Source organism: Rhinatrema bivittatum, chromosome 1 (assembly GCF_901001135.1).
Source record: "Rhinatrema bivittatum chromosome 1, aRhiBiv1.1, whole genome shotgun sequence".
NCBI classification, from domain to species: Eukaryota; Metazoa; Chordata; class Amphibia; order Gymnophiona; family Rhinatrematidae; genus Rhinatrema; species Rhinatrema bivittatum.
In genome coordinates, this window is record NC_042615.1 from 336,808,546 (window position 1) to 336,835,217 (window position 26,672).

The following is a 26,672-nucleotide window of genomic DNA, read 5'->3' on the forward strand; positions in this document are numbered from 1 at the left end:
CAAAACAAAACTTGAAGTTTTTCTCTGTCATATACAGACTTTTAGCAATGGCACTGCGAAATACTCCTTAACGCTCTTTTCTGTTTTAATTTTGTAAAACAGAGATGATTGTCGACAACCAGATTGAGATGGGGCTGCTGAAGGCAGATATGAAGGATAAGGTGACATACACACTACTCAGAAAGCACCGGCATCAGACTAAGAAGTCCAACCTGCGTTCTCTGGCTGACATTGGGAAAACCGTTTCCAGCGCAAGTAGGATGTTTACCAACCCAGATAATGGTAATGCAGAGGCCTGTAGCCTTCCCTTTGCTATTGTTATGTATGTTTATGGATACTTATTCCATAATCTTATTCTACCCATCTCTTAAATGACTTTATCATCAGTGACTGCAGGGAACAGTGTCTAATTCTTTAGTTACCAATGTTACAAGTATTTAGATCTATGTGGCTATCTACTCTGTAAGTGCATGTGTTGGGAAGATACACAGAGTGGTAACAGATGATATTCTTATGCCTAGTGTTTAGATGACCAGTGTAGTTATGCCATATGGGCATGGCAATCAAGCACTGAGTGACATAGTGCAATATTTTCAGCACACTGAATGGGAGGTACATGTAGGCATCTCATTTTGTGTAAGTGACTCACCAACGTGTTTGCTCATATCTGTTCAAAATGTGTCAAAGGGAGGGTAATATGTGATGTGATGCTTCTGCAAGAAAATTTAACTTTGGGAGAAGTAATGGTTCATCTATTAAGTAGGTACTTTATTCATTGTGCAACATTATATACTAAATAGTTTAATTAAAACAGTAAGATGGGAAGGAAAGTGGTAGCACAGTTTTAATGTAGATATGAAGTGAAGCTTGTTGTGTGTTTGCCTCTCTCCGAGGGCGAGAAGAATCAGTCCTCACACATGGGTGAAATCAGATGGAGTTTCGATCGTGAGAGAGTTCCTTCTCTGTGGCTCCACTTAAGGCAGAAGCAATTATATCATGTCCAGAAGCGAATATATCATGTTATATACAGCTGCCTCACCAAAGAGTGATGGTCAAATTAGCGCTCACAAAAACCAAGAGATCTAGAATTCATTCCTCAATGCCCTGGGGAGGGATTCTCGTACCCTGGACCTGCTTAAGAGAGAGGTTTTCCTGGAATCTTTGTTTAATTCCTGCATAGCATTCTGCCTGCTTTTCATGAGCCATTTGGAGGCGACAAAGGGTAATGGTAAACGAAGCTCGCTTTGAGGAAAGCAGAGATGGATTTAGGATTTTGGTGCCCCCTGTCACCCCTTCCAGTGTTGGACAATAAGGAACAGGAGATCTAAGGCATAGTCCTCTAGTTTCTTGTGGCAAAAATTAAAAAATCTGAAACAAATTGGCAAACATTTCCATCTTTTATATTACATTATAAAAATAAAGTAATTTTATAGTATATTAGTATAATTTTATTTTATTTTTATTGGGTGAACAAAAGTGATTTCAAGTAAGTACAGGGAGGAGAACTCTGGGATGGGGAGAGGAAAAAGGGGAGGAATGTGAGAAGAAAAAAGGTCTAGGGATGGGGAGGTTGGGAGATGGGGAGGATTAGAAATCTGCAGTGGGGGAGGGAGAGGGAGGTATATTCCTAGATTGAGGAAGGGGGAAGAGGGAGTAGGAAGGGTTGGAGAGTGGGTTCCAGGGTCTGGGGCGAAGGGAAAGGTAGAAGGAAGGGAGGTTCTAGGATCTGGGGGAGAGAATCTAAGATCAAGGGAGGGAGAATTTGAATTGCAGTGGGTGGGAAGGAAGGAGGGAGTGTCCCTTTCATGCGCCGGTCCTGCTTTTCCTTGCATCCACTTTCTACCACCCCACCCAATATCCCATACACACACATGCACACATGGTATGAACCCCTCTCTCACGCATGAACACTGCGACCTACTCTTGTTCCCCCCTCATACACAGATACATGCCCCTCATCTGACCTCTCTTTCAAACACAGACCTCTATTTCCACCCTCCAATGATCTCTACTCAGCTTCTCCTAGTCTCCCCAAAATGATACCCCTTTGCTTTATCTGCTGCAGGCTCTTCTGTTCCCTGCATGCTCTCTGGAGGTGAGAGGCTGGATCAGGAAGCAGAGGGCTGTTCTCTGCTGAGTGAGATTCAGCAGTGCTGAAAGGCAGCAAATCTTCAGCCAGCCTGCTGTCCCCAGGTTTCTGCTGCCATAGGCAGAGGCCTAGTGTGCCTATTAACAAATCCAGGCCTGGAGGATAGGAGTGTTTACTGATGGTATGCCGTGCATGTTGGTCCTTGGACCGCTTCTGTTCAATGTTTTTATAAATGTTATTGCAAAAGGGCTATCAGGAAAGGTTTGTCTTTTTGTGCATGGTGCTAAAATCTTTAACAGGGTAAATAACCAGGAAGGTGTAGAAACATGAGAGATTTAGTGGTGATTGAGAAATGGTCTAGTCTGGCATCTAAAATGTAATGCTAGGAAATGCAGTCATGCATTTGGACTGTAAACACCCAAGGGAGCAGCACATTCAAGGGGGTGAAATTCTTATATGCACAAAAGAAGAGCAGGATCTGTGGGTGATCATATCTGCTTTCATGGTGGCCAAACAGGTGAATAAGGTGACAGCAAAGCCAGAAAGACACTTAGGTGCATAGGGAGAAGAATGTTCTGCAGAAAAAAGGTGATATTACACCTATATAAATTCCTGGTGAGACCTCGTTTGGAATACTGTGTACAATTCTGGAGACATTATCTTCAAAAAGGATAAAAATGGGATGGAGTCATTTCAGAGGATGGCTATTAAAATAATCACTGGTTTTTGTTATAAAGCATATGGGGATAGAATCAAAGATGTAAACATGTATATCCTAGACAAAAGGTGGGATAGGGGAGATATGATAAGGATATTTAAATTCCCCAGAGGTATTTATGCACAGGAGGCAGATCTCTTTCAATAGAAAGGAGACTCTGGAACAAGGGGCCACGGGATGAGGTGTGAAGAGTAGACTCAGAAATAATCTAAGGAAATATTTCTTTGCAGAAGGGGTGATGGATGCATGGATCCAGTCTTCCAGTGGAGGTGGGAGAGACAAGGACAGTATCTGAAATCAAGAAAGCATGGGATAAGCATAGGGGATCTCTGAGGAAGTGTCAAGGATTGTAGAACTAAGCAGTTGTGTGAATGGGCAGACAAGATGGGTCATATGGTCTTTTTCTGCTATCATGTTTCTACATATATGTGAGATATACTGAAGAGCTTGAAGGAGACAGTAGAGTGGCTTCCTCAGACGCAGTGTGATGCCTTGGAGTCACAAAGGGACAAAGGTATGGAATGCAAAAAACACACCATCAAGAGTCTTTGCAATCGGTATTGGCACCTGCAGACTCACCTGGCTGCAAGCTTTTCTCCTCCTAGCAGATGTCCAGGAAAGACTCAGAGATGTGCATTACAGTGAGTAGAATCTCTGTGGAGTTAAGGTCAAGGAAGCAGTGGCTGAGATTATTGACTTTTGTGACTTTATAGACCACCTCTATTGCCAGTCCAGATCTACCCTTCCCAACCAGGAGGTACCCAAGTGGAATGCCAAAGACATTTCTATCCACCAGGAGATGTTTTCCTCTGCTCTATCAGTCCTGTCAGCAGCAGAATCCTCATGCCCTAGACAGCAGAGGGTGCTAAAACCACAGCCAGCACCTCAGCCTGGGAGGTGCTGGCTGAGGTGCTGGGATGGAATGTAGACAGAATTGGGGAGAGCATATCCGGGATACCAGTATTTATTATAGAGGACCTTCCTGTCAGAGGGAAACTAAGGTTTTATGTAAACCGTTGGCCCTGAATAACTTGATACCTTGGGTCCTCGGGATAATTCAGATACAGATTACAGTTGTTGGATGCCTTTCACATTGCACTCCTAAACCCGTTTGGTAGGTGTCTCAACATCAGGAATTACTACAAAAGGAATGCTTCTCTCTTAGAATCCAATGTGGTTGAGCCAGTCCCACCAAAAGAAAGAAGTCAGGTATTTTACTCCCAAGTACTTCCTGATCCCGAAGAAAACTTTATCCCATCCTAGACCTGAAGGCTTTGAACAAACACCTGATGAGGGAAAGTTCAGGATGATTTCTTTGGGCACCTTAAGTCCCTTTCTCAAAAAGGGGGACTAACTGCACTCTCTAGATCTGTAGTATGCTTATACCCTTAGATATATTTGCAGATCACAGCACCACATGTATTCACAAATTGTCTTGCATTGGTGGCAGTGCATATACACAAATTGGGGGTGCATGGATTTCCCTACTTGGATGATTGGCTGGTCAAGAGTATGTGTCAAGGTGACGCTACAGAATCAATGAGCAAAACCATTCAGGTGTTGGAATTACTAGAGTTTGTCATAAACTTCCCCAAGTCCCACTTGAGCCCAGCATCATAATTGGAATTTGCCATCACCATGTAGATTACACTCTTCTCTTTTGTCTGTTTCATACAGGGCTTTCCTCAGTTGAAGCCTTCTACTGTGTCTTGGGTCTTCAGTGTGATATTAACCCAGGTGATAAAAGCTCTCCTTGAGTCTGTAGACTCATGTGAGTTGAAGTACCTGACCTGGAAGCTCATGTTTTTGTTGGTGATCACTTTGGCATGCACCATCATCAAGATGCTGGCACTAGTGACATCCATCTTATACTGTTTTCACAAAAGGATGGTTCTGTGCACTCATCCTAAGTTTCTGCTTAATGTAGTGAGACTTCCACCTTAGGTAATCAATCATCCAGCCAATATTCTTTCCCATGCCACACACCAACAAAGAAGAGCAAGCTCTATATAGTTTGAACTGCAAGAGAGCCTTGGTCATCTATCTTGAGCAGACTGAAGCCCTTAGAAAGTCCATACAGGTTTTTTTTTGTTTTTTTGACACCAGCAAAAACCTAGAATTGCTGTTGTCAAGTACATCCTTTCTAATTGACTACCAAATTGATTTTCTTCTATTATAACTAGGCAAGCCTGAATCTGGTGGGTAATGTCAAGGCTCATAGTGTCAGAGCCATAGCAGCATTGTTAGCCCACCTAAGATAAGCCTTCATGGAGACCTTCATGTTCTCCACACATTCACATTGCATTATTTCTTGGACTGGGATTCCTGATTCGATAGTATATTTGAGTAGGCTGTCCTGAGGAGTCTCTTTGAGGAGTAGAACCCAAATCCATTCCTCCTAGCAATGGCATAGCCATGGGTGGGCTTGAGTGAGTTGAGGCACACCTACTTTGAGCTCAGGCCCAACCAATCAGCATTGCTTGGCAGCCCAAGAAGAGAGAGGCCCTGTTGCAGGCTGCAGCAGACATGCTAGGTGTCCATATCCGAGGTAGCCAATGGACCCCATCCCACTGATGGCCTGAGAAGAGGAGCAGGCATGGGAGGCCACCATGTACCTCATCTCACTGGTGGCCAAGAAGAGGAGCAGGCCCAGGAGGCTACTGGTGAACCCCATCCCCCCGACAGTTGAAAAAAATAACCTCACTGGGAAGGAGCCCATTCTCCCACTCCTCTAAGTGTGCTGGCACTGTGGCATTTAAAACATGTGCGACTAGTAGGTGCTCTATGCTGATCTTGTGCATTGTGAGGTCAGCATAGAGAAAGTACTAGCCCCGTGAGTTTTGGATACTATGGGGCAGGTATACGAGGAGCAGCAGCAGAAAGGGCTCTCCCTTCATCTCAACGATGGAAAGCCTGCCTGGTTTTTTGTTTTTTTTTTGTGGTTGTGTGTGAGTGAATATTAGCCTGCCTAGGTGTGTGTGTGTGAATGGTAGCCTGTGTGTGTGTATGAGAGAATGGTACACACCATTCCAGGGTGGGTGTGAATGGGAGCCTGCTTGGGGGGATGTAAATGGGAGCCTGCCTGGGGGTGTATATAAAAGCGAGCCTGTGGGAATGAGAGCCTGTATGAGTGTGAGAGAGAGAGAGTGGCAGCCTGCATGTGAGAGTGAAAGCCTTTGGGTGTACATATGTATGGGAGTGGGAGCCTGCATGTGAGAGCCTGTGTGTGTGTGTGAGAGAGCATGTAAGAGCAAGAGCCTGTATTTGTCTGGGAGGGGAAATGGGAGCCCGCATATGAGAGACAGTATGGGAGAGTGAGATCTGTATGTATGTGGCAGTGGAAGTCTATAGAACATAGAAACATAGAAATGACGGCAGAAGAAGACCAAATGGCCCATCCAGTCTGCCCAGCAAGCTTCACACACTTTTTTCTCTCATACTTATCTGTTTCTCTTAGCTCTTGGTTCTATTTCCCTTCCACCCCCACCTTTAATGTAGAGAGCAGTGATGGAGCTGCATCCAAGTGAAATATCTAGCTTGATTAGTTAGGGGTAGTAGCCGCCGCAATAAGCAAGCTACACCCATGCTTATTTGTTTTACCCAGACTATGTTATACAGCCCTTATTGGTTGTTTTTCTTCTCCCATGATGTTGAAGCAGAGAGCCATGCTGGATATGCATCGAAAGTGAAGTATCAGGCACATTTGGTTTGGGGTAGTAACCGCCGTAACAAGCCAGCTACTCCCCGCTTTGTGAGTGCGAACCCTCATTTCTTCTCCCCTGCCGTTGAAGCAGAGAGCTCTGCTGGATGTGTGAAGTATCAGTTTTTCTTCTCCCCTGCCATTGAAGCAGAGAACTATGCTGTATATACATTGAAAGTGAAGTATCAGGCTTATTTGATTTGGGGTAGTAACCGCCGTAACAAGCCAGCTACTCCCCTCTTTGTGAGTGTGAATCCTTTTTACCACATTTCCTCTTGCTGTTGAAGCTTAGAGCGATGTTGGAGTCACAGTAAGCATGTGTATGTTTATTTAATAAGGGTATTGTCTCCAGGCAGTAGCCATCATTCTGGCGAGTCACCCACTCTTCATTGGCAGCCTCTTGACTTTATGGATCCACAGTGTTTATCCCACGCCCCTTTGAAGTCCTTCACAGTTCTGGTCTTCACCACATCCTCCGGAAGGGCATTCCAGGCATCCACCACCCTCTCCGTGAAGAAAATACTTCCTGACATTGGTTCTGAATCTTCCTCCCTGGAGCTTCAAATCGTGACCCCTGGTTCTGGTCCTATGTAAAAGATCCTATGTAAAAGAGATCATGTAAGAGTGAGAGCTTGCATGTGTGTTTGTGGGAATAGAAGGCTGCGTGAGAACCTGCATGTGCATATTGGGAGTGGGAGCCTGTGTGTATGTGAGAGAAAACATGCAAGAGTGGGATGCTGTGAGAGAGAAGAGTCTATGTGTGTATGAAGGAGAAAAGGAAAGAAAACAGGATAAGAGACCCTGAAAAAGGAAAATGGAAACGTCAGACAAGAGGGAAAAAAGAGATTGGATCCAACTGATTAGAATAATAAGATCAGACAACAAAGGTAAAAAAAAAAAAAAAAAAAATTTCAGTAATTGGAATATACCTTCTTTGGGAATTTGCATTGCTTATATATTTGTATTTTGCTTTTTATTCAGTATTTGTTTGCATGATTCTGTTTCTAATTTGTAGTCCCTTATTCTGTGTAAGATAAGGGGTCTGTCTGTAGCTTTTCTATAGGGATTTGTGTAGCAGTCTGGCTTATTCTGTTTGAGTAGGTGGTATATTAGTGTTCTAGGGCCTGGTGTAATATTTGTCTTGCAGCCTTTTCATAGATAAGGTTGCTACTGTTTGAGTCCTGAGGGTTATTGATGTTATGGTATGGCAAGGTTCTGTGTTACTTAGTAGGGTTTGTGAAGTGGAAGGAGTTTATTTTGTTCTCACTGAGGTAACACCAGAATTTGGATATACGTATATTTCTTTCATGTCCTAGTTTTTGTTGTACATCCATTGCAAATCTTAAGTTCTTATTGTAGTTATGATATTCTCTTCATTTTTTGGCATGAGGATTCATAAAGGAATACATTTGTTTTATTATGCAATTGGATATGATATTAAGTGTTCTTTGTTTACATTTTAAATGATATGCATTTATAATCTGCAATAATATCAAATTTAATCCAGATTAATAAGGCATTTTTAATGTTGGTAAGTGCTTGAAATAATAGAATTAAAATATTTTAAAATGTCACTCATGTTGCTTGAAGGCTGTTGCACACTATTTAGAAATCTGTTTTAGGGCGCATACTAAGGCATTATTTATTGATAAGAGTACATTAGAAGGGTCTAAACCTGTGTCTGCTGCCCACCCGTGTTAACCTTGAGCACCCCAAAAATTCAGTTCTTGCTATGTCACTGCTCCTCATGGCCTGTTGTTTTGGTTTTAGGCTGCTCCCATAAAAAAAGAGAAACAAACAATACAAAAATGTCTTGTTGCTATCAAAAACAGTTTCTGCCTCTTAGTTTTGAGGTCCCCCTCCCTTTTTTTGCTTGGGGCAGTCTGCAGCCAAGAATTTCCCATGTGTGAATACTGCCATCCTGCTTGTCCTTGGAGAAAGAAGAGTTTTTTTTTGTTTTTGTTTTTTTTTTACCTGTTAGGTTTCCTCAAAGGATAGTAGGATGTTGAGCTTCACAAATCCTGCCTGCCTCCAAGTCTAAGTAAATCATGGACTTAAGGGTAATGCATGGAGGTATAGTATGCTGCTCATACTCTATAGGACATATTCAAAGGTTTTTCTAGAAACTTTGGATGCCAGCCATCTGATGATGTCAACATAAGTGAAAACTGACATCCTGCTGTCCTTGGAGAACACTTATTACAGGTAAATAGCTTTGCTTTTTCAAGTGCTTTATTGCTATTGCAGGGTTAGAGTGGAATTCAGATTTATAGTGCCTCATTTACATCCTTCATTGCAATGCTTAACAATGTGGATCTGGAATCTTGATTGGGTCTGCTTCTTGGTTGGGTCAATCAAGAAACCAGATTTGTAAAACCTGTTTTATAATCTGTTTAACTACACTGTAACATTACATTTAACTACACTTGTAACATTACATATACCTTGTACATCAAAAGTGCCCTTGCCTAAAATGTCATCTAATTTTAGTTTATGATAATTTGAAAGTATAATTGATCTTTTAAAGCTGAAATATAAATTAGTGATTTTTGGGAAGTGAAAGAGTTAAATTTGTGTAGTGTTTTAATTGAGCCTGAGATTAAATAAATACTGCTAAACTGATTTTTTTTTTGGTTTCAAATCATATAACCTGGCTTACCAACAATGCTGAAGATGGCTTACAGTATAAAACCAACATTAAATAATCACACCGTATTACAATAAAATATGAAAACAAAAATCAGGATAGTCCAATAAGACTTGGGTTAAAAGCAAACAAATTATGAAGTTTCAGTCAAAACAATATTAACATTCAGTATTTAAAGCTGAAATAAAAGACCAAGCCTTTATTACAGACCTAAATCTTCTCTCAGAAGGTTTTTCCAGAGATTAAGAATCACATGGGAGAAAACACAATTTTGTGTTTGGCTGTTGTCTGACTCTTATCGATCGAAGAAGGTGTCTGGTTCTACCTTTTTGACACCAGCATCGTAGAGATCCCATGCCGAGCATTGAGGGATACCAAAGACGCATTGGCATTGGTTTTCATTGGTGCCCGATGCAAGGACAGGGGACAGTTTGGAGCATGCGGGGAACTCCCTAAACCAACCTTTGGCAAGGAGAACTCCTGCTCTAAGATGGCCAGGGACTTTCAACAGCTTCCACTGGTTCAGATGTCTGTTACTAATCTACCTCTCTGTTCTGAGGAAGACGTGGTCATGCTTCCAGCCTCTTGGTTCGTGTTGGCATTCATGATCTTTGAGGGGGAGTTGGGTAGAAAGATCTATCAGGCCTTGCAGAAGGTGCTGCAGGGCCTTGGAGTCGAGGTATTGAGGGCACTGAGGCAGGCACCATCAATCCTCAAATTTCTGCGCCATTCCTTGTAGGTACTCTGTGGTGAGGCACCGGTGCAGGATCTGATGCGCATGCCTGGAAAGGCATCGGGGTCAGTGATCACTGCTGAGTTGTTGATCTCTAACTTCTCTGGGGAGGAAGCTTCCCTAAGCCCTCAAAATTCCTCAGGATCTAGGCCAAAACAACAAAGTGCACCAGTCTTCGATATCTTGGCTGGGAATCGAGCAAAGAGAGTGTCTTCACCACAGGGTGAGTCTGTTTCTGAATACACTTGGGGGTATGGCTATGATTCCACAGATACCTTTGAGGAAATGTCATCAGGCTCCGTTCTGAACCCTCTTCTCCACTAGATAGAAAGAAGTCCCCTCCTGAGAATCCCTCCTTCACAGATTTGTCAGGAGAATGTTGAGGCCATTCTGTTTGCATTATAGACAGAGGATGAGACCAGAAGTAAGCTACTGGAATTCTCCAGTCACATTCCATGAAGTCCTTCAAGAGGTACAGATGAAGATGTGGGAAACCCCCTCTTTGTGCTCCTGGTAATAAGGTGGATGCAATCTGTCATCCAAAAGGCTTCCGAATTAAAAAAGCGGTAGTGACCATACCAGTCTGAGATAGTTGAATTTGCTCTCAAAAAGGCCAAGAGGTCTAGACCCATTCCACTGTGTTCTCAGGAAGGATTCTAGAATCCTTGACACTCTTGGGAGAAAAGTTTATCAGGAGGCTATGCTCAACATAGCTTCCTACCCTACTCTTCATGGACCAATATATGCAGGATATGCAGAAGGAAATGCAGGGGTTGGATGAGCAGATTCCTCAAAAGCAGCAAGGTACCTTCCAGTCACTGGTGGACAAGAACACAAGAAGTTATATTAGTCAGACCAAGGGTTCATCAACCCTTTGGATCGACCACTGTTTTCAACAGTGGTCGATCCAAATCACAAGTACCTGGCAAGTACCCAAACATTAAATAGATCTCATATTACTATATCTTATTGATTAATAGCAGTTTATAGACAAAGGGTTAGAGTTTGGAAAACACATGATCCATTTAACTTTTGATGTTTTTGAGATGACATTGAGGCTATGCTGAAGAGATTTGAGTCTGCAGACTTCTCTGACTGTGGGTCTCTGATCTCTAACCAGAATTTCAGAAAAAACTTACTTATGTGCCGTTTGCAGGAGAGAATCTGTTCAGAGATAGAGTGAAGGATGCGGTCATATATATCAGAAATCACTGTGCAGTGTTCAGCAGCTCTCCACTGGCACTCAAGACCTGGTCTCCTCCTCCACGTGGAATCAGAGGCCAGGACAGAGGAGACACTTTTTCCAGTTGAGAAGACACTATGCTCAGCCCCCTCAGTCCCATACATAGCAGGTCCCAAGTGTCCAACTGAGGCAATAGTGGGCACCTAAGCCCCAGGCTGCAACCCAGTCAAAACTATGGCATATGTGCATATGAGGAAAGCCAGTGTACCTGTAAAGTCTCAGTGGCTGCAGGCCACTCAAGTCATACGAGAAAGCATGCATATCACATAACTGCACAGGGACTCCCTATCCTGGTGATGAGAGAATTCCAATCTGGTCAGAGGACTCCCCTTCCACAATTCATCAATTTAGATTATCCTCATGATGGATGTGTCCAACCTGAGCTAAAGAGCTCACGTAGAGGAGCTCTCCACCCAGGAAAAGTTCTAGCGGATAAATTTCCTGTAGCTGCGAGTGATCTGGTACACTCTAAAGGCTTTGTTATGCAACAAAGTTATTCTTGCCCAAACGGACAACCAAATTGCGATGTACTAAATCAACAAACAGGAAGTTATGGGTTCATATCTCTTGTGTCAGGAGGCTGTCCATCTATGGGACTGGGCCACATCTCAGAGTATAGTACTCAGGGCCATGTATCTGGTGGGCAAGGAGAATGTCCTCTGACAGACTGAGTCACTTCTTGGAACTCCATGAGTGGTCCCTCTAGTGGGGAGTAATAAATCAGGTTTTATGCCATTGGGGCACACTGTTAGTGGATCCGTTTTTGTCTCCTTTCAGCAGGAAAGTCCCACTCTTCTGTTCCAGAAACAGGGCACACAGCAAACTAACTTCAGATGCCTTTGCCCTGAACTAGGCAGGGGATTGCTATATGCTTATTGTCCAGTTCCACTAGCAGCGTAAACAATGAAGCTCAAAGAAAAGGGGACCATAATTCTCATAGCTCCCTTATGGCCAAGACAGATCTGGTTCCTGCTCATCTAGATGATGTCCATCAGCGAACAGATCAGACTGGGAGCTTCCCCAGATCTCATTGCTCAGGATCAGGGCAGCCTGTGCCATCCCAACATCAGATCTTTGCTCACTGCTTGGATGCTAAGAGTTTGATTTTGCCAATACCTTGAGTTATCTGATGATATGACTCAAGTTCCTTTAGCTTCAAGAAAGATTTCAATTAAAAAATCTGTGATAGGCCATATGGTCTTTTTCTGCTATCTAGTTTGCCCACCGATATAACTACTGAGCTTCAAAATCCTACCTCTCCCTCAGAGATCATCTGTGCTTGTCCCATTGCTTTCCTGAACTCTGATACTGTCCTTGTCTCCTCCCATTGCTGTTGCCCACTGAGCCATATTGCTTGCAGTATGGTGTGCCTTTTAACTTATCAGGAGATTGAGAAAGAAAGGAAAAAGGGGAATCCATTTCCGTCATCCAAATATTTGTACGTTGAGTCCTACATTTAATTTTCTGCTGTAACTAAACTTTTGTGAAAAAAAGGATGACCAAATGTGTGTTAAACTAATTCATAATCATTGATGAAACTCAGAAAATACATTTTACTATAAGCAATATCTAACAGTAAGGTATTATTTATTCAGTCTATCATTTAATTTCATTCCATTTGCATGTCTTTGTTATCCATCTTACCTTGCACATAATCATTCTGCAAGGGGTAATAGCATGTCGAAAATGCACGGCCAACCCCCAAAAACTAATAGTGTGCATCACATGCAAATGCATGTTGATGAGCCTATTGGTTGCCCGGGATACTGAAAGTCCCAAGGGCAGGCATTAAAATTCAAGCAACCTGGAAAAGTGTACAAATTTTTTTTTTTTTTAAATCTGCCCGCTGGTCAGTGTGTTAGAAAAACTGAAGCTTAGTTTTATCGGCGACCATTTTCCTAACCTGTGGCTGTCAGCGGGTTTGAAAACCGAGGCTGGTAAAATTGAGCGTCTGTTGTTGGACCCGCTGACAGCCACTTCTACCGCTAAAAAGGAGGTGCTAGAGATGCGCAATTGTCCCTAGCGCCTACTTATTAGAGCGATATCTCATTTAAATAGAGACTCGTGCACCCAGGAGAGATGAGTGGGGCTCAATACAGAGTGCCGGCTCTCCTACACATTTTACAGTATCGGCCTGAGAGAGAGAGAATATGAATGTCAGTAGGTAAGTCGCATCAGTGTATGTCGCAGTCACTGAAATGTGGAAAAAAACCACAACTTATACACTGAAAAACTTGGCAGTAGCTTCTTTTCCCATTGCAGCCAGAATGAAGGTTGCTGTTATTGGCCTGGGCCCAGTATCCCCTGTTTTGTTTTTTTTTCATCTTTAAATAAAATCACTGCTGAAAATGCTATCCTTATTTTTTATACTATTTGCTGACAGCAATTCTATCAGCTAGATATTTATTTTTTATGAGGTCCATGTTCAAAAGCCATTTAGACGGATTACATGATATTTGTCCATCTAAATGGCTTACCTGGCTATATTCAGCCCTTATCCGGCTAAATTCTAGCTGGGTAACTAGGTACTGGCTAGAATTTAGCCAGATAAGGTGGGGCATTCTGGGAGCACCCAAGAAGCGTTCTGTGGAGGAGCGGGTTTTATCTGCATAAGTTAACCAGCTAACTCCAATATTTAGTTAGCTGGTAACCTTCTGTGGCTAATTCTGGTCGGGCTGTAGGGCTGGTCTAAATTTAGCCGGTTATACATAACCGGCTAATTTTAAGATAGTTGGGTATAATATATTCAGCAGTGTGACCGTACTGCTGAATATAATCTAACTAGCACAGCGGCTGAATATGGGCTTCCTTATTTCTAAATTGCCCCTCTAAAGAACGATTTAAAAAGAGAGAAAAGGTGGTACCCAGGGTCCTGTGTGCAACAGGACTTAAGTGGTGTGCCTATGGTGTGTCTTCGGGGATTACCTTTGATACTGCAGCTGAGCCTCCGGCCTAACTAACAGGCACAGAGTGGTCACCCAGGGTCCTGTGTACAACCGGACTTAAGCGGTGTGCCGAAGCCGCGCACAAAAGGAGCTCACTCCTTCTGACGGATTTCTCCTTAAGTTGGAATGGGGAGAAAAAGAAAAGGTAAACTTTTCTCAACTCCCCAGATAACTCCACCCATAACTAGACCTTTAGATAGTCACTTCACGGGAACAACTATTTCCAGGGAGGAAGGTGAATTGGAAGTAATTGGAACTTCAGGTGAACTTTCATTAAATATGGGTGGTAGGACTCTTCCTCCTGCACCTCATTTGGAATTATCTGGGGGTTTAGTATCATCTGGGACCTTACCTAATGTAGGTTTAATGAATTAGGAACCCCAACAGTGCTCTCAAGTTGATTGTTTGATATCAACTTCTACTAGTACTCCAGTTCCTCAGAGTCAGGCTTTAGTTATCCTGGCCAGTATCCATCAGCAGTTGGAAGATGAAGATCTTGAATTACTGGTCCCGATTCCTAAATCAGTATTCAGTCTTCAGAGAATAAATTACAACTACCAGGTGATTCGGAAGAACCAGAGAATGTAATTCTTAGAGACATTTGGAGAGCAGTCTCATGAATGGAGGCTGCCATATCCCAACCTGTCTCCCAACTTTCTGATTATTCTAAAAAAGCCTCTAAAAGGTTTCTGGACTTGGACATAGAACAGCTGCGACAGAGGGGCAACTGGTAACTCTTAACCAAACCACTAATATACAAGCTGTTATGGCATCAAACATTAAAGATAGTTTATGTTTACATAAGAGATTTGAACAATTAGATAACGCTATGAGAAATAAGAATTTAATGTTTGTGAATTTTCCAAAAACCAGATTATTGTCACTGATAGAACTGTTTAGGAAATATACCAGTGAAGATATTCAAATAACTCAAGATAAAGAGATCAAGTTATCTAAATGTTATTATCTTCCGGAATATAAGCGTATACAGGGTCCTGAGGGGGGGGGGGTCTGATAATTTAGTCTTAGATAATAGTCTGGATGTGTCTTGAGTTCCTCCAGGACTCTCAGGACATTATAACTAAAAGAGCCACTCTGTTGGTTAATTTTGTAGCGGTCAGGGATAAGGATTTAATTTTCAAACAATCCTTTAAATTTAAATCTGTAGAATTCTGTGGTCAAAAGGTTTTTGTTTTTCCAGATGTATCCCTTGAAACACAGCTTTGTAGGAAATTTCTTTCATCTATTCAGGTTTGTCTGCTTTTTGGCCAAGGCTTAAATCTCATTAAAATGTTTTCTCCAAGAAAATAGTCCCAGAAATACTCTTTTAAAATTCTATACTAATTAGCATTAGGTCTCTTTAAACTTATTGTGGCTGCATATGATGCAAAACATGACACAGAAATGTCACAGTTGAACAATATTCAAATATTGGTTTTGATAAAGGCATGAAGATTTTCACACAAAAAAAAAAACAAACACTACAAGACTTTTGTCTGCATTTTGAATTTGGCCTAAAAAATGGTGCAAAAGAAACCACATTTAGTACCACATAGTTATACAGCATACAGGATTTCAGAATTTCTAAAGTACAAGATATGGGCGAGGATAGAGAAGGTGCCCCTGAAGTAGCCTTTTCATTACACTAACTTACTAAAAGTATTCAACCCCCTAAAATGTCAGCAGATTTGTGTGGATTATAAATTTATTTAGGCATTTTCATATACCGAACATTGTGTGTACTTCACGTCTGTTTACATCAAAATTTGGGGATAAGCCTTTAATACTTATCCCTAAAAACATTGAAATTAAATATATGAGTAAACCCTATAAAATTGTTAAGAACCCTAATAATACTCTTATCTATAAATTACAAAATAATAAAATACATTAAATTGGTAAAAGCATCTTAACTACTGGTAACGTCATTTAAAACGGTAAAAGGAAATGTGGAAAAAAAAATGATTTGCATTCACAAAAAAGCGGGGTGTAGCTTGCTTGTTATGGCGGTTACTACCCCCAAACCAAATAAGCCTGATACTTTATTTTCAATGCATATCTAGCATAGCTCTCTGCTTCAACGGCAGGGGAGAAAGTCTGTTACTTCACTTTCAAAGCATAGCCAGCAAAGCTCTCTGCTTCAACGGCAGGGGAGAAAGTCTGTTACTTCCCTTTCAACGCATATCCAGCATAGCTTTCTGCTTCAACGCAGGGGCAATGTAGAAAAGAGGATCTATATATAGACAACAACCAACAAGGACTGAATTACATAGTTGAGTAAACAAAAGCTTGGGTGTAGCTTGCTTATTGAGGCGTTTACTACTCCTAACTAAGCTACATATTCAATTAGATGCAGTTCCAACACTGCTCTCTACATTAATGGTGGGGGTGGAAGGGAAATAGAACTAAAAGGTACTAAGAGCCAAGCGTAACAAGTAAGAGGAAAAAAAAGTGCATAGCTTGCTGGGCAGACTGGATGGGCCGTTTGGTCTTCTTCTGCCGTCATTTCTATGTTTCTATGTAAAAGTTAAAATTATAAAAATAAATACTACTTTATCTAATCTGAATTATTTTTCAGGGGTCGCTAAAAATATTATTCTGAATTGTTAAACGCCTGCTCGTACAACCATATTTTTAGTTGTTTCTTAAATGGTTGTATTTTTGCCTCTCATCGTAAATTGAGTGGGAGAGAGTTGCAGAGTTTTGGCTCAGCTAGGGAGAGAGCCCTTTCCCTAACCGCATTTAAATATGATGATTTTGGTGATGGAACTGATAATAATGCCTTGCCTAATGATCTTAAGTTACATGAGGGCCTGTGGATAAATGATACTTACACAGATTGTTCCAAACCAAATATTTATTGCAAACCAATATGCCCTTAAAGTAAATTTTCAAAATCTCAATTTATTATTTCTCTGTATTTCAGTTAAATAAAACTAAAAACTGAAAAAATGCTGCTTGCATAAGTATTCATCCCCAGTCAGGGCCAGTACTAGCTTTTTTGCTGCCCTGTGTGAACAATTAGAGGTAGATCTTCAAAAAATACGTGCGCGTGTACTTTTCTTCGTGCTACCGGCTACTTTCCTTAGCCGCGCGTATCTTATAAAATCCGGGGTCGGCGCGCGCAAGGCTGCGCAAAATCAGCAGCCTGCACTCGCCGAGCCGCGCAGCCTGCCTCCGTTCCCTCCGAGGCCGCTCCGAAATCGGAGCGGCCTCGGAGGGAACTTTCCTTCCGCGTCCCCCCACCTTCCCCTCCCTTCCCCTATCTACCCCACCCCCCAGCCCTACCTAAATCCCTCCCCCCTACTTTTGTTGGGCAAGTTACGCCTGCCGCCTCTGAACCCCCCGGCACAGGCCGCAGTGCCGGGGGACTCGGGACCACCCCCTGCCCCCGGACATGCCCTGGACACGCCCCCTCCCGCCCCTTTTAGGAAGCCCTGGGACTTGCGCGCGTCCCGGGGCTTTGCGCGCGCCGGCGGCCTATGCACTTCCTTACCTCCCCCGCCCTTTCCCCCCTACCTTTTTTTTTTTCCGTAGTTTTGTTCTGAAACATACTTCAGCCCTAGGGCTGAAGAAAGTTGTGTGCGTCGCCATATGCCGGCGTGCGATCCCTGGCACAGCAGCAAATATGGCCGCTGTGCCGGGAACCTGCCCCCGCCCCTCCCCGCCCTTTTTTTTTGCAAGCCCCGGGACTTACACAGACCAGGCAGGCTTCCTTTGTGCATGCGCGTACACACACACCAAACCGCCCATCCCAATCAGGTTCCCATTCACACACATACACCCATTCCAGGCAGGCTTCCATTCACTCATGCCCATCTCATCCCATGCCGGCTTCCATTCACACATACCCATCTCATCCCATGCCGGCTTCCATTCACTCATGCCCATCTCATCCCATGCCGGCTTCCATTCACACATGCCCATCTCATCCCATGCCGGCTTCCATTCACTCATGCCCATCTCATCCCATGCCGGCTTCCATTCACTCATGCCCATCTCATCCCATGCCGGCTTCCATTCACTCATGCCCATCTCATCCCATGCCGGCTTCCATTCACTCATGCCCATCTCATCCCATGCCGGCTTCCATTCACACATACCCATCTCATCCCATGCCGGCTTCCATTCACACATACCCATCTCATCCCATGCCGGCTTCCATTCACTCATGCCCATCTCATCCCATGCCGGCTTCCATTCACTCATGCCCATCTCATCCCATGCCGGCTTCCATTCACTCATGCCCATCTCATCCCATGCCGGCTTCCATTCACTCATGCCCATCTCATCCCATGCCGGCTTCCATTCACTCATGCCCATCTCATCCCATGCCGGCTTCCATTCACTCATGCCCATCTCATCCCATGCCGGCTTCCATTCACACACACACACACACACACACACACCTTGCATCCATTTGACCTTTACTTGCAGCCTTTCCTGCAACTGATTCTCCATCATAAAATAAAGTTTTTCTACTTTCCCATCTTGGGTTTTGATTTTTGCCATTTTTCATGTTTCTGAATCACTCAGAACATCAATCTCACAAATAGGACCAAACAAACCCACAAGTAATCTCATATTGCTCCTTTTCCCCGGGTAGGCAGGATCCATGGGTTCTTCCATCCTCTGCTGCTGCTGGATAGAGATGTATCTCATTCATTGAGGAGAACAGCCATTCTGTGGCTTCTCCTGCGTGCTGACACCACAGTATTCAACACTCACGGTGCTAGTACTTCCTTTTCACTCATCTTGTGCATCATGAGATGAACATAGAAGACGTGCTAGCACCATGAGTGGTTGAATACTGCGGGCCTGGCACATGAGAAGCTGCAGGAGGGGCTTCCTCTTGTGCGCTGGGATGTGGTGTGCATCCTCCTGCTTCTGCTGCCGGTGGGATGGGGTCCACTGGCGGCCGCTCAGTCTGCCTTCTGCTCCTGCCACCGGTGGGATCGAGTCCATTGGCTACGCAGGTCTCTCCCTGGTCCTGCCGCCGCCCCATGGGTATGTTGCCCTGTGCAATCGAACAGTTTGCACACCTAGTGGCGATGGGCCTGACCCCTGTGCTGTGGAAGCTCCAAGTTTTCACAGATGGCTTACAATTGGCCTCTTCCTGTGAATCATTAAAAAAGGTCAGCTTTTCTGGATAAAAGATCCCCTAATTCCAGTACCATTGGTTAGACTGTGAACCTGAAAGAAAGCTGAGAAAATGAAGATCAAAGAATATTCTAAGGAAATTTAAAGATAAAACTATAGACATGCACAAGATAGGAAAAAGCTACAAAATCTCAAGTACTTGGATTTCTCAGTGAGCACTGTTGGATCAATTGCGAGGAAATGGAAGCTGCATCATACCCCCCCCCCCCCCCCCGACACTGCCTAGACAAGGCCAGGGTTGGTGGAAGGAGATTAGGTGCCCTGGGCTCCTTCCGCCTTGTTTGCCCCTCTCGATGTACTGCACCTCCTGGTCATGCCCCCCCCCCCCTGCATTAGGGGTTGTGAGCCATGTGGGGCTGCTAGCAGCCAAATCTCCACTCCTCTTTGGTGCTGCTGCTCGTGGCCGCACATGGCTCGTGCCCCCTAATGGTTGGCACCCTAGGCTCATGTCTAGTTTGCCTAGTGCTTCTGTCGGCCCTGAACAAGGCTGTCCCTCAAAATTCAGTGTCAGAGCAAGGAGACTTGTCAGGGAAGCCACAGAGAGACCAACAGCGTTTAGTGGCTGAGACTGAATGGAGCTGCACCAGTCAGACATATTAAGAGCTCTGCATGCAACTGGCCTGCATGGGAGGGTGGCTAGAAAGAAGCCTATACTGAAGTAAAACCACATCAAAGCACATCTGAAGTTTGCCAGAAAGCATCAGAATGACCCAGCTAAAATGTGGGATAAGGTTTTGTGGTCAGATGAGACAAAAATGGAGCTTTTTGGCCAAAATTGAAAATGCTATGTGTGGCAAAAACCTAACACTGCCCATTCCTCAGCAAACACCATCCCAGCAGTAAAGTATGGGAGGTGGCAGCATCATATCGTGGAGATGCTGTTCCTTAGCTGGGATTGGGCATCTTGTTAAAATTGAAGAACAGATGGATGGTGCAACATGCAAGACAACCTGCTTTAGTCTGCTAAAACCTAAAACTTGGGAGAAAGTTCACCTCTCAGCAGGATTATGATTCCAAACACAAGGCCGAAACAACACAGGAGTGGTTGAACAACAAAAGGTGAATGTTCTACAATGGCCAAGTCAAAATCCAGATCTCAATCCAATCGAGAATTTGTGGCTCAGTTTAAAAATTGCAGTCCATAAGTGTCATGCAACCAACCTGGAACAAATCTGCCAGGAAGAATGGGAAAAATCACTCCCAGTGTGCAAAACTGGTAGAAACTTACCCCATCAGCTTTAAAACTGTTATTGCAATAAAAGATGGTTCAACCTACCAGGTACTAGTCTAAAGAGTTGAATACTTATGATGATAACATTTTCCAGTTTTTAATTTTGTTGTACAAAAAATGCAGAGAAATGACTTGTGACCTTGAAATTTAGTTTAAGAGCATACTGGTTTGCAATAAACATACTGTCTGGAGCAATCTGTAATATGCCGTTTGTAATCCATACAAATCTGCTGACATTTTAGGGGGTCAAATACTTTTGCAGGCCACTGTATTTCTTGACCAGCTTTAGAGAGCTAATACGTTCTTCCTCAGGACATTACAGAATGAGCAAAAGATGACATTACGAGGAAATATAACTGAATCATAAAAGGCATTCCAATGATAAGGTGAAGTGGGGGTGGGGTGGAGAGTGAAAAGGCAGTAAAAGTTTATGCTTGTCACCTTCTGATCACTCCTCAAACCCCCTTCAGCATATGAAACTTTACTGGGTATACCATTGGTGAGACATTCATATGAATATATCAAACATTCCTGTTGTGACGCAGACAGAAATGGATTTGTCTGTAGGCGTAATTCTGTATATGTTGGAGAAAGGTGGGGAAATTAAAACAAACACCTAAAAGGTGAATTTTAAAAGCTGGGTACACGGCAAAATCGGGAGATGTGCGCACGGTCACCCGACTTTTTAAAAGCCGCTCACATGGCCTGCCCAAGTCTTGAGTCGCGAATATCTCGCTTTGGACAAAAAAGGAGCGGAGTGCGGGCGTTCTGGGGCGGCGCCAAGAGATGTGTGCGTGCCCAGGTCAAGTGCTGTGTAATTTTAATTTTGCTAATGAGGAGGTGTAAGTCAAAATAAAACTGTGGGTGTCCTGTGAGGTGTTTGAGGGGTCTGGGTTAACTGAGGGGGATACAGGCTAATGAACGAGGTGGGTGGGGGGAGCTGGGGAACCTAGCTGTAGACTGGGTAAACTAATGGACAAACTGGTGAAACTGGGCACGGCGTGGACGCTCACCTGCTATAAAATTCCCCCCACTTGCGTGGCTCAAACCCGACTTGACGTGGCTATGTGCACCCACTTGCAAAATTAGGCACAGACATATGTACGCTGGGGCTATTTTATAACACATGCTTGTAAGTGTGCACATGTTATAAAATTGTCATGTCTCTGGGTTTGTGCTGACATATACATGTATGTATGTGCGCCCGTTTGAAGGTTACCATCTAAGGATTGTTAAATTAAGCAGAAATCCACAAATATCATTTAGGGATAAAACTCACCAATATCTGATTATGTAAGGTATACAGTGCCTCAGGGTTTTAGGAGGCACCAGTGAAATTTCACACCATGAGCTATGGGGTAGGTTTTCAAAGGGTTGCGCATGTAAGATATGCGTGCAACCCCCGAAAACCTACTCCTGCCTCCCCCTGCGCGCGCCAAGCCTATCTTGCATAGACTCGGCGGCGCGCGTAAGGCCCGGGACGCGTGTATGTCCCGGGGCTTGCAAAAAGGGGCGGGGTGTGGGTGGTCCAGGGGGTGGGGCGTGGCCTGCCGGGAGGCATAACTTCTTCAACAAAGGTAAGGGGGGAGTTCTGGGTGGGTTAGGTAGGGGAAGGGAGGGGAAGGTGCGGGGGGGGGGGGGGCGGAGGGAATGGAGGCAGGCTGTGCGGCTTGGCGCTCGCAAGTTGCACAATTATGCACCCCCTTGCACGCACCGACCCTGGATTTTATAACATGCGCGCGGCTGCACGCGCAGGTTATAAAATTGGGCGCAGATGTGTTTGTGCCGGGTTGCGCGAACAAATCTGCAGGTTTTAAAATCTGCCCCTATGTGTATTGTGAACTAGATACTTAGAATGATGTTCTTAAGCTAATAAAGCTGGTTGCTATTTGGGCCAGGTAATAAAAAGAAAACCCCAAAATATTTCCTAAGAAAAAAATCACAAATTTTCAGAGATGCTTTAAAATAAAATGCAATCTTTTTTTTTTATTAATGCCTAGAACAAGAAAATGCTTATTATTTAACTGTCTATATAGTCAATATATATATAAATGGCAGGAAAACCTGCTTGACCGCTCATAAGATTTTCTGCGCTTTTTTAAGCAGCTCTACCAGCTAGAAAATATTAAAGTGAAACAATGAAATGCATAAAATATAAAGCAGTAGCTTACTCTCTGAATTTGGATGATATTTTAAAAGAATAGTAATTTGTGTGGTGGTATTATAAAAATGCTATTGTGTAATCTCATATGGAGTTAAAGTGGGGTCTACAGGTTCACAGTTCTGTATGCTTACCACTGTACGCTACTCACACATATTTTAATGTTTTTTTCTATTGTTTCAGTGAGGCTAAATAGAGCACATTGTGATGTCATCAGCCATTGTTAAAGTTGCCTGGTCTTTGGTTGATGCTTCACAATATGTTGACTGCGTATCAAAGGATTTTAACACAGTGACAACACTGCTTGATAAACCATAGGGCTAGACTTTCTAAAACCCTTCAACCCAATTCAAATATTCTATAACATTTATTCTGTAATTCCTGAATAATGAGGTTGTAGAGATCCTTTCAGCATTCCTTTATTTGCTGGGGGCAATTAGATGTCCTGTTTTCTCTCCACACTTTAATGAAAGTTCAAATAATGCATTGTTTTCTTCCACAATGCAGAACTAGTCCATGCTGCTCCAGCACCTGCTGGAGGTGACCTCTCATCTGTTTATAGTTCCGATTTGAGTCATGCCATCATCTCGCACATCACTATGCATTCATATTCTGATGATTCACTGAACACATGAATTGCAGCTATCTTGCTAATAGACTACAGTGTATTAGTTGTATAGTAAATCCAGTTTATTTTAAATCTTTTTTGATGTGAAGTTGTTGGCATTTTACAAATTACAGTAGGAAAACAAAAATAAATAGAAATGCCTGTGATGCAATATGGATGCCCTAGTGTATGCATGTACATAAGTACCTTGCAGCTTCATGTACCTGTTGCAGGGTGAAAACCAGGAACTGTCAAAATGACCAAGGCTCTTTTCATTTCATGTGCTATTCAACTAGACTAGTAATCAAAATGATGTAGTTTTATAGACCATATAAGAAAAAAAAAACAATTCAACTGTTAACGCTTTTTATCTTCCTTGCTTACACAATTTCTTCAGCTTGTTTTCTTCTTTTTTTTCCCCCACTTCTTCCTAACACTGCTTTCCTCCTGCTGCTGCTGCTGCTGCTACTTTTGTAACCTACTCTGCCTCCTGCTTCTGACACTAAAGTACGCAGTCCACATGAAAGCTCTGTGCCCTGCCTAGCAACCCGCACGTCGGACGATGATCTCCGAGTGCGGCGCAGCCCCAGCGTGGGATGGCTCAGTAAGTCTATGATTGGGGCAGTGGTGTGGGGGAGGGGAGGGAGGGGGTGGTGGTAATCCCACGGAAGGAACAGAAAAAGAAAATTAAAAAAATATATATCTTGTACCAGGTGGGCTAAGAAACTTACCTGTTTACAAACAGTTGCATAGTGGTTTTGGTAGATTTAGAGACCCATTTCCTCTTTTTAATTTTTTTCATTTTAAAAATAAATCAGATTCCCTGTGATTCTACATGTCTGAGAAGAAGTTTGGTTTGTTGCTAAAGCACATATTGTATATTATAATAAGTTTTTAAGTATCAATTGATTATATTGCATTTATGATCTGGTTATTCAAACACTTTTTCACATTTGTATTGACACTGAGAGCTCTATTACTGCTGCTACTACTACTACTCTGCTGCTGCTGTTACTACTACTATTACCACTATTATTGCTGCTACTTCTATCATTATTTATCATTTCTAAAAATACTACTAGATATACGCAGTGCTGCTCCATTATTGAAACTAGGAATTGGTGCACTTGGTGGGAAACAAAAAAACCTTTCTTTCCATTTATGCAACTGATAATTACATTTTAACTATGGCAGTGGATTTCATGGCCCCTCCCATCAAGGCTAGTGAGCTTTTGATTTTAGGTGGAATGCTCAATCTTTCCAAAACGCACATTGACGTAGAAAAAAATTCCAAACATGCTAGGCACAGAGCAATTACTAACATTGCTGCTTGTCTTTATGAATACATAGTACTTTGTAAAAGAAAATACATGTCAGTGCAGTGCAAAGTAGTCAGCATTTGTAATTAAGTACATGCACCGTACACGCTGTACTAATCCCAAGCTTTCAGGTCAAGACCCTTGATAGTAGTTTAATGCTGCAATTAAAGTAATTGTATCTTGGTTGGAAAAGAAGATGTCCATTTTCACAGATCATCTCAAGGATAAAGTTTTTATTTTGGTAAGCCATTAAGTCTGTGCAAATCCCCTTTCTCCCATTTACTACAAAACGCAGGTAGTCATACAGAGGGTAACTTTCAAAGCCATTTCCGCGGGTAAAACAATGTTTTACCCGCGGAAATGGGCTACTCCAAAATTTCCGACCTCAGGTGTAGGTTAAAGACATACGTACATAGGGCCTGAATGCATGCGCTGTTACCTGTAGTGTAAAGAGCTGGTCTTGTGGACAGGTTGGGTGAATGGTATGGAATTAAACATGTTCTCCTGTATTTTCAAAAGTATGTATGTATCTCCCCCCCCCCCCCCCCCCCCCCCCCCCCGAAAAAAAATGTCTGTGCACAAATTAGTAGGCGTAATTGTGTTTGGGTAGGTTTTGGTAAGATAATTTTCAATGGGAACGTGTGTGCATGTACTTTTTTCCTCTGAAAATTGGTACAGCGTCTGCATGTAAAAGGTACCCACAGACTTTATCCCAGTTACAAAATTTTACCCCCCCCCTGCAATCTAAAACACAGTTTTACCTGTTATATTGTTGTTGGAGGCATGTTTGACATGGTTCTGAATTGCCTTATTGGAAGTACTGTACATCACTGGAAGTCCATTACAGTAAATATCCTTTATTTCTGCTGAAGTTTTGTCATCTCCTAGTATATAACAAAACCCTTGTACCAAAGGTGGTTTACCGTTTTAGCAGAAAACCTGTGACATCCAGCAATACTAACTTTGATATCTGATACAACTTTTTACATAATTTTCAGCCTTTTTTTTTTTTTTTTTTTTATAAATGAAGAAAAAGAGAATTCATGATCAAAATGAGCTAGGAATAATATACGATGGCTATAGAAAGTCTACACCCTCATGAACATTTTTCCACATTTTGTAGACAGCGCATCAGATTTGGATGCATTTAAACAATGCTGGAACCAGATTTAACTGCAGCTGGGGCAGATATTCAGAATTACATCCCCCTTTCCTTGACTTGCTAGTGGCTGCTCTGGCACAGCTATTACTCTGTTGGTGGCAGCTCAACAAAGCACACTCCTCTCTCTCTTTATTCCTACCCAACATCATCTTCTTTCCCCTGCATCGCCCTCTCCTTCCCAGTCCACTCTGCCCTGTAGACCCTCATTTCTTTTCCACTCCACTTCTTGTCCTGCATTCCCTCTTTCTCCCCCCACACTGCCTTGCATCCTCCTTTCTTCCCCCTCCATTACTTGTCCAGTAGCATCTGTCCCTTCTCTTGTTTCCACCACTTGCCTGACAGCTTTCCCAATTCCTTCTCTTCACCCCCTGCCCTGCAACTTCTATGTCCCAACTACCTGCTTAGCAGCAAAGGTTCCAGCCCCTGTGTAGGAATATCAACATAAGAACACAAGAAGTTGCCATACTCGTTCAGACCAAGGGTCCAGCAAACCCAGCATCCTGTTTCCAACAGTGGCCGATCCAAGTCAAAGTACATGGCAAGTACCCATACATTAAATAGATCTCATATTGCTATTCCTTATTGATTAATAGCAGTTTATGGACTTCTCCTCTATGAACTTATCCATAGCTTTTTTAATCCCAGCTATACTAACTGCTGTAACCACATCCTCTGTCAATGAATTCCAGAGCTTAATTATGCATTGAGTGAAAAAGAATTTTCTCTGATTTGTTTTAAATGAGCTACTTGCTAACTTCATGGAGTGCCCCCTAGTCCTTGTATTATCCGATAGAGTAAATAACTGATTCACATTTATCCGTTCAAGTCCTTTCATGATGTTGTAGTCCTCTATCATATCCCCCCTCTTCTCCAAGCTGAACAGCCCTAACCTCTTTAGCCTTTCTTGATAGGGGAGCCGTTCCATCCCCTCTATCATTTTGGTCGCCCTTCTCGGTA

The 26,672-nt window shown here is 43.0% G+C and overlaps 1 protein-coding gene across 2 annotated transcripts in view; it reads left to right on the forward strand.

The window, feature by feature from the left end:
• SLC4A4 (solute carrier family 4 member 4) overlaps window positions 1-26,672 on the forward strand; it is a 782,778-nt gene that overhangs the window by 425,613 nt on the left and 330,493 nt on the right. Inside the window, exons 3-4 of one of the 2 annotated variants that reach the window (XM_029598721.1) lie at window positions 103-282; window positions 23,743-23,838. In XM_029598721.1, coding sequence (XP_029454581.1) covers window positions 103-282; window positions 23,743-23,838 — 276 coding nt within the window. The remainder of the gene's footprint in view (window positions 1-102; window positions 283-23,742; window positions 23,839-26,672) is intronic. The other variant, XM_029598711.1, reaches the window with a different exon arrangement.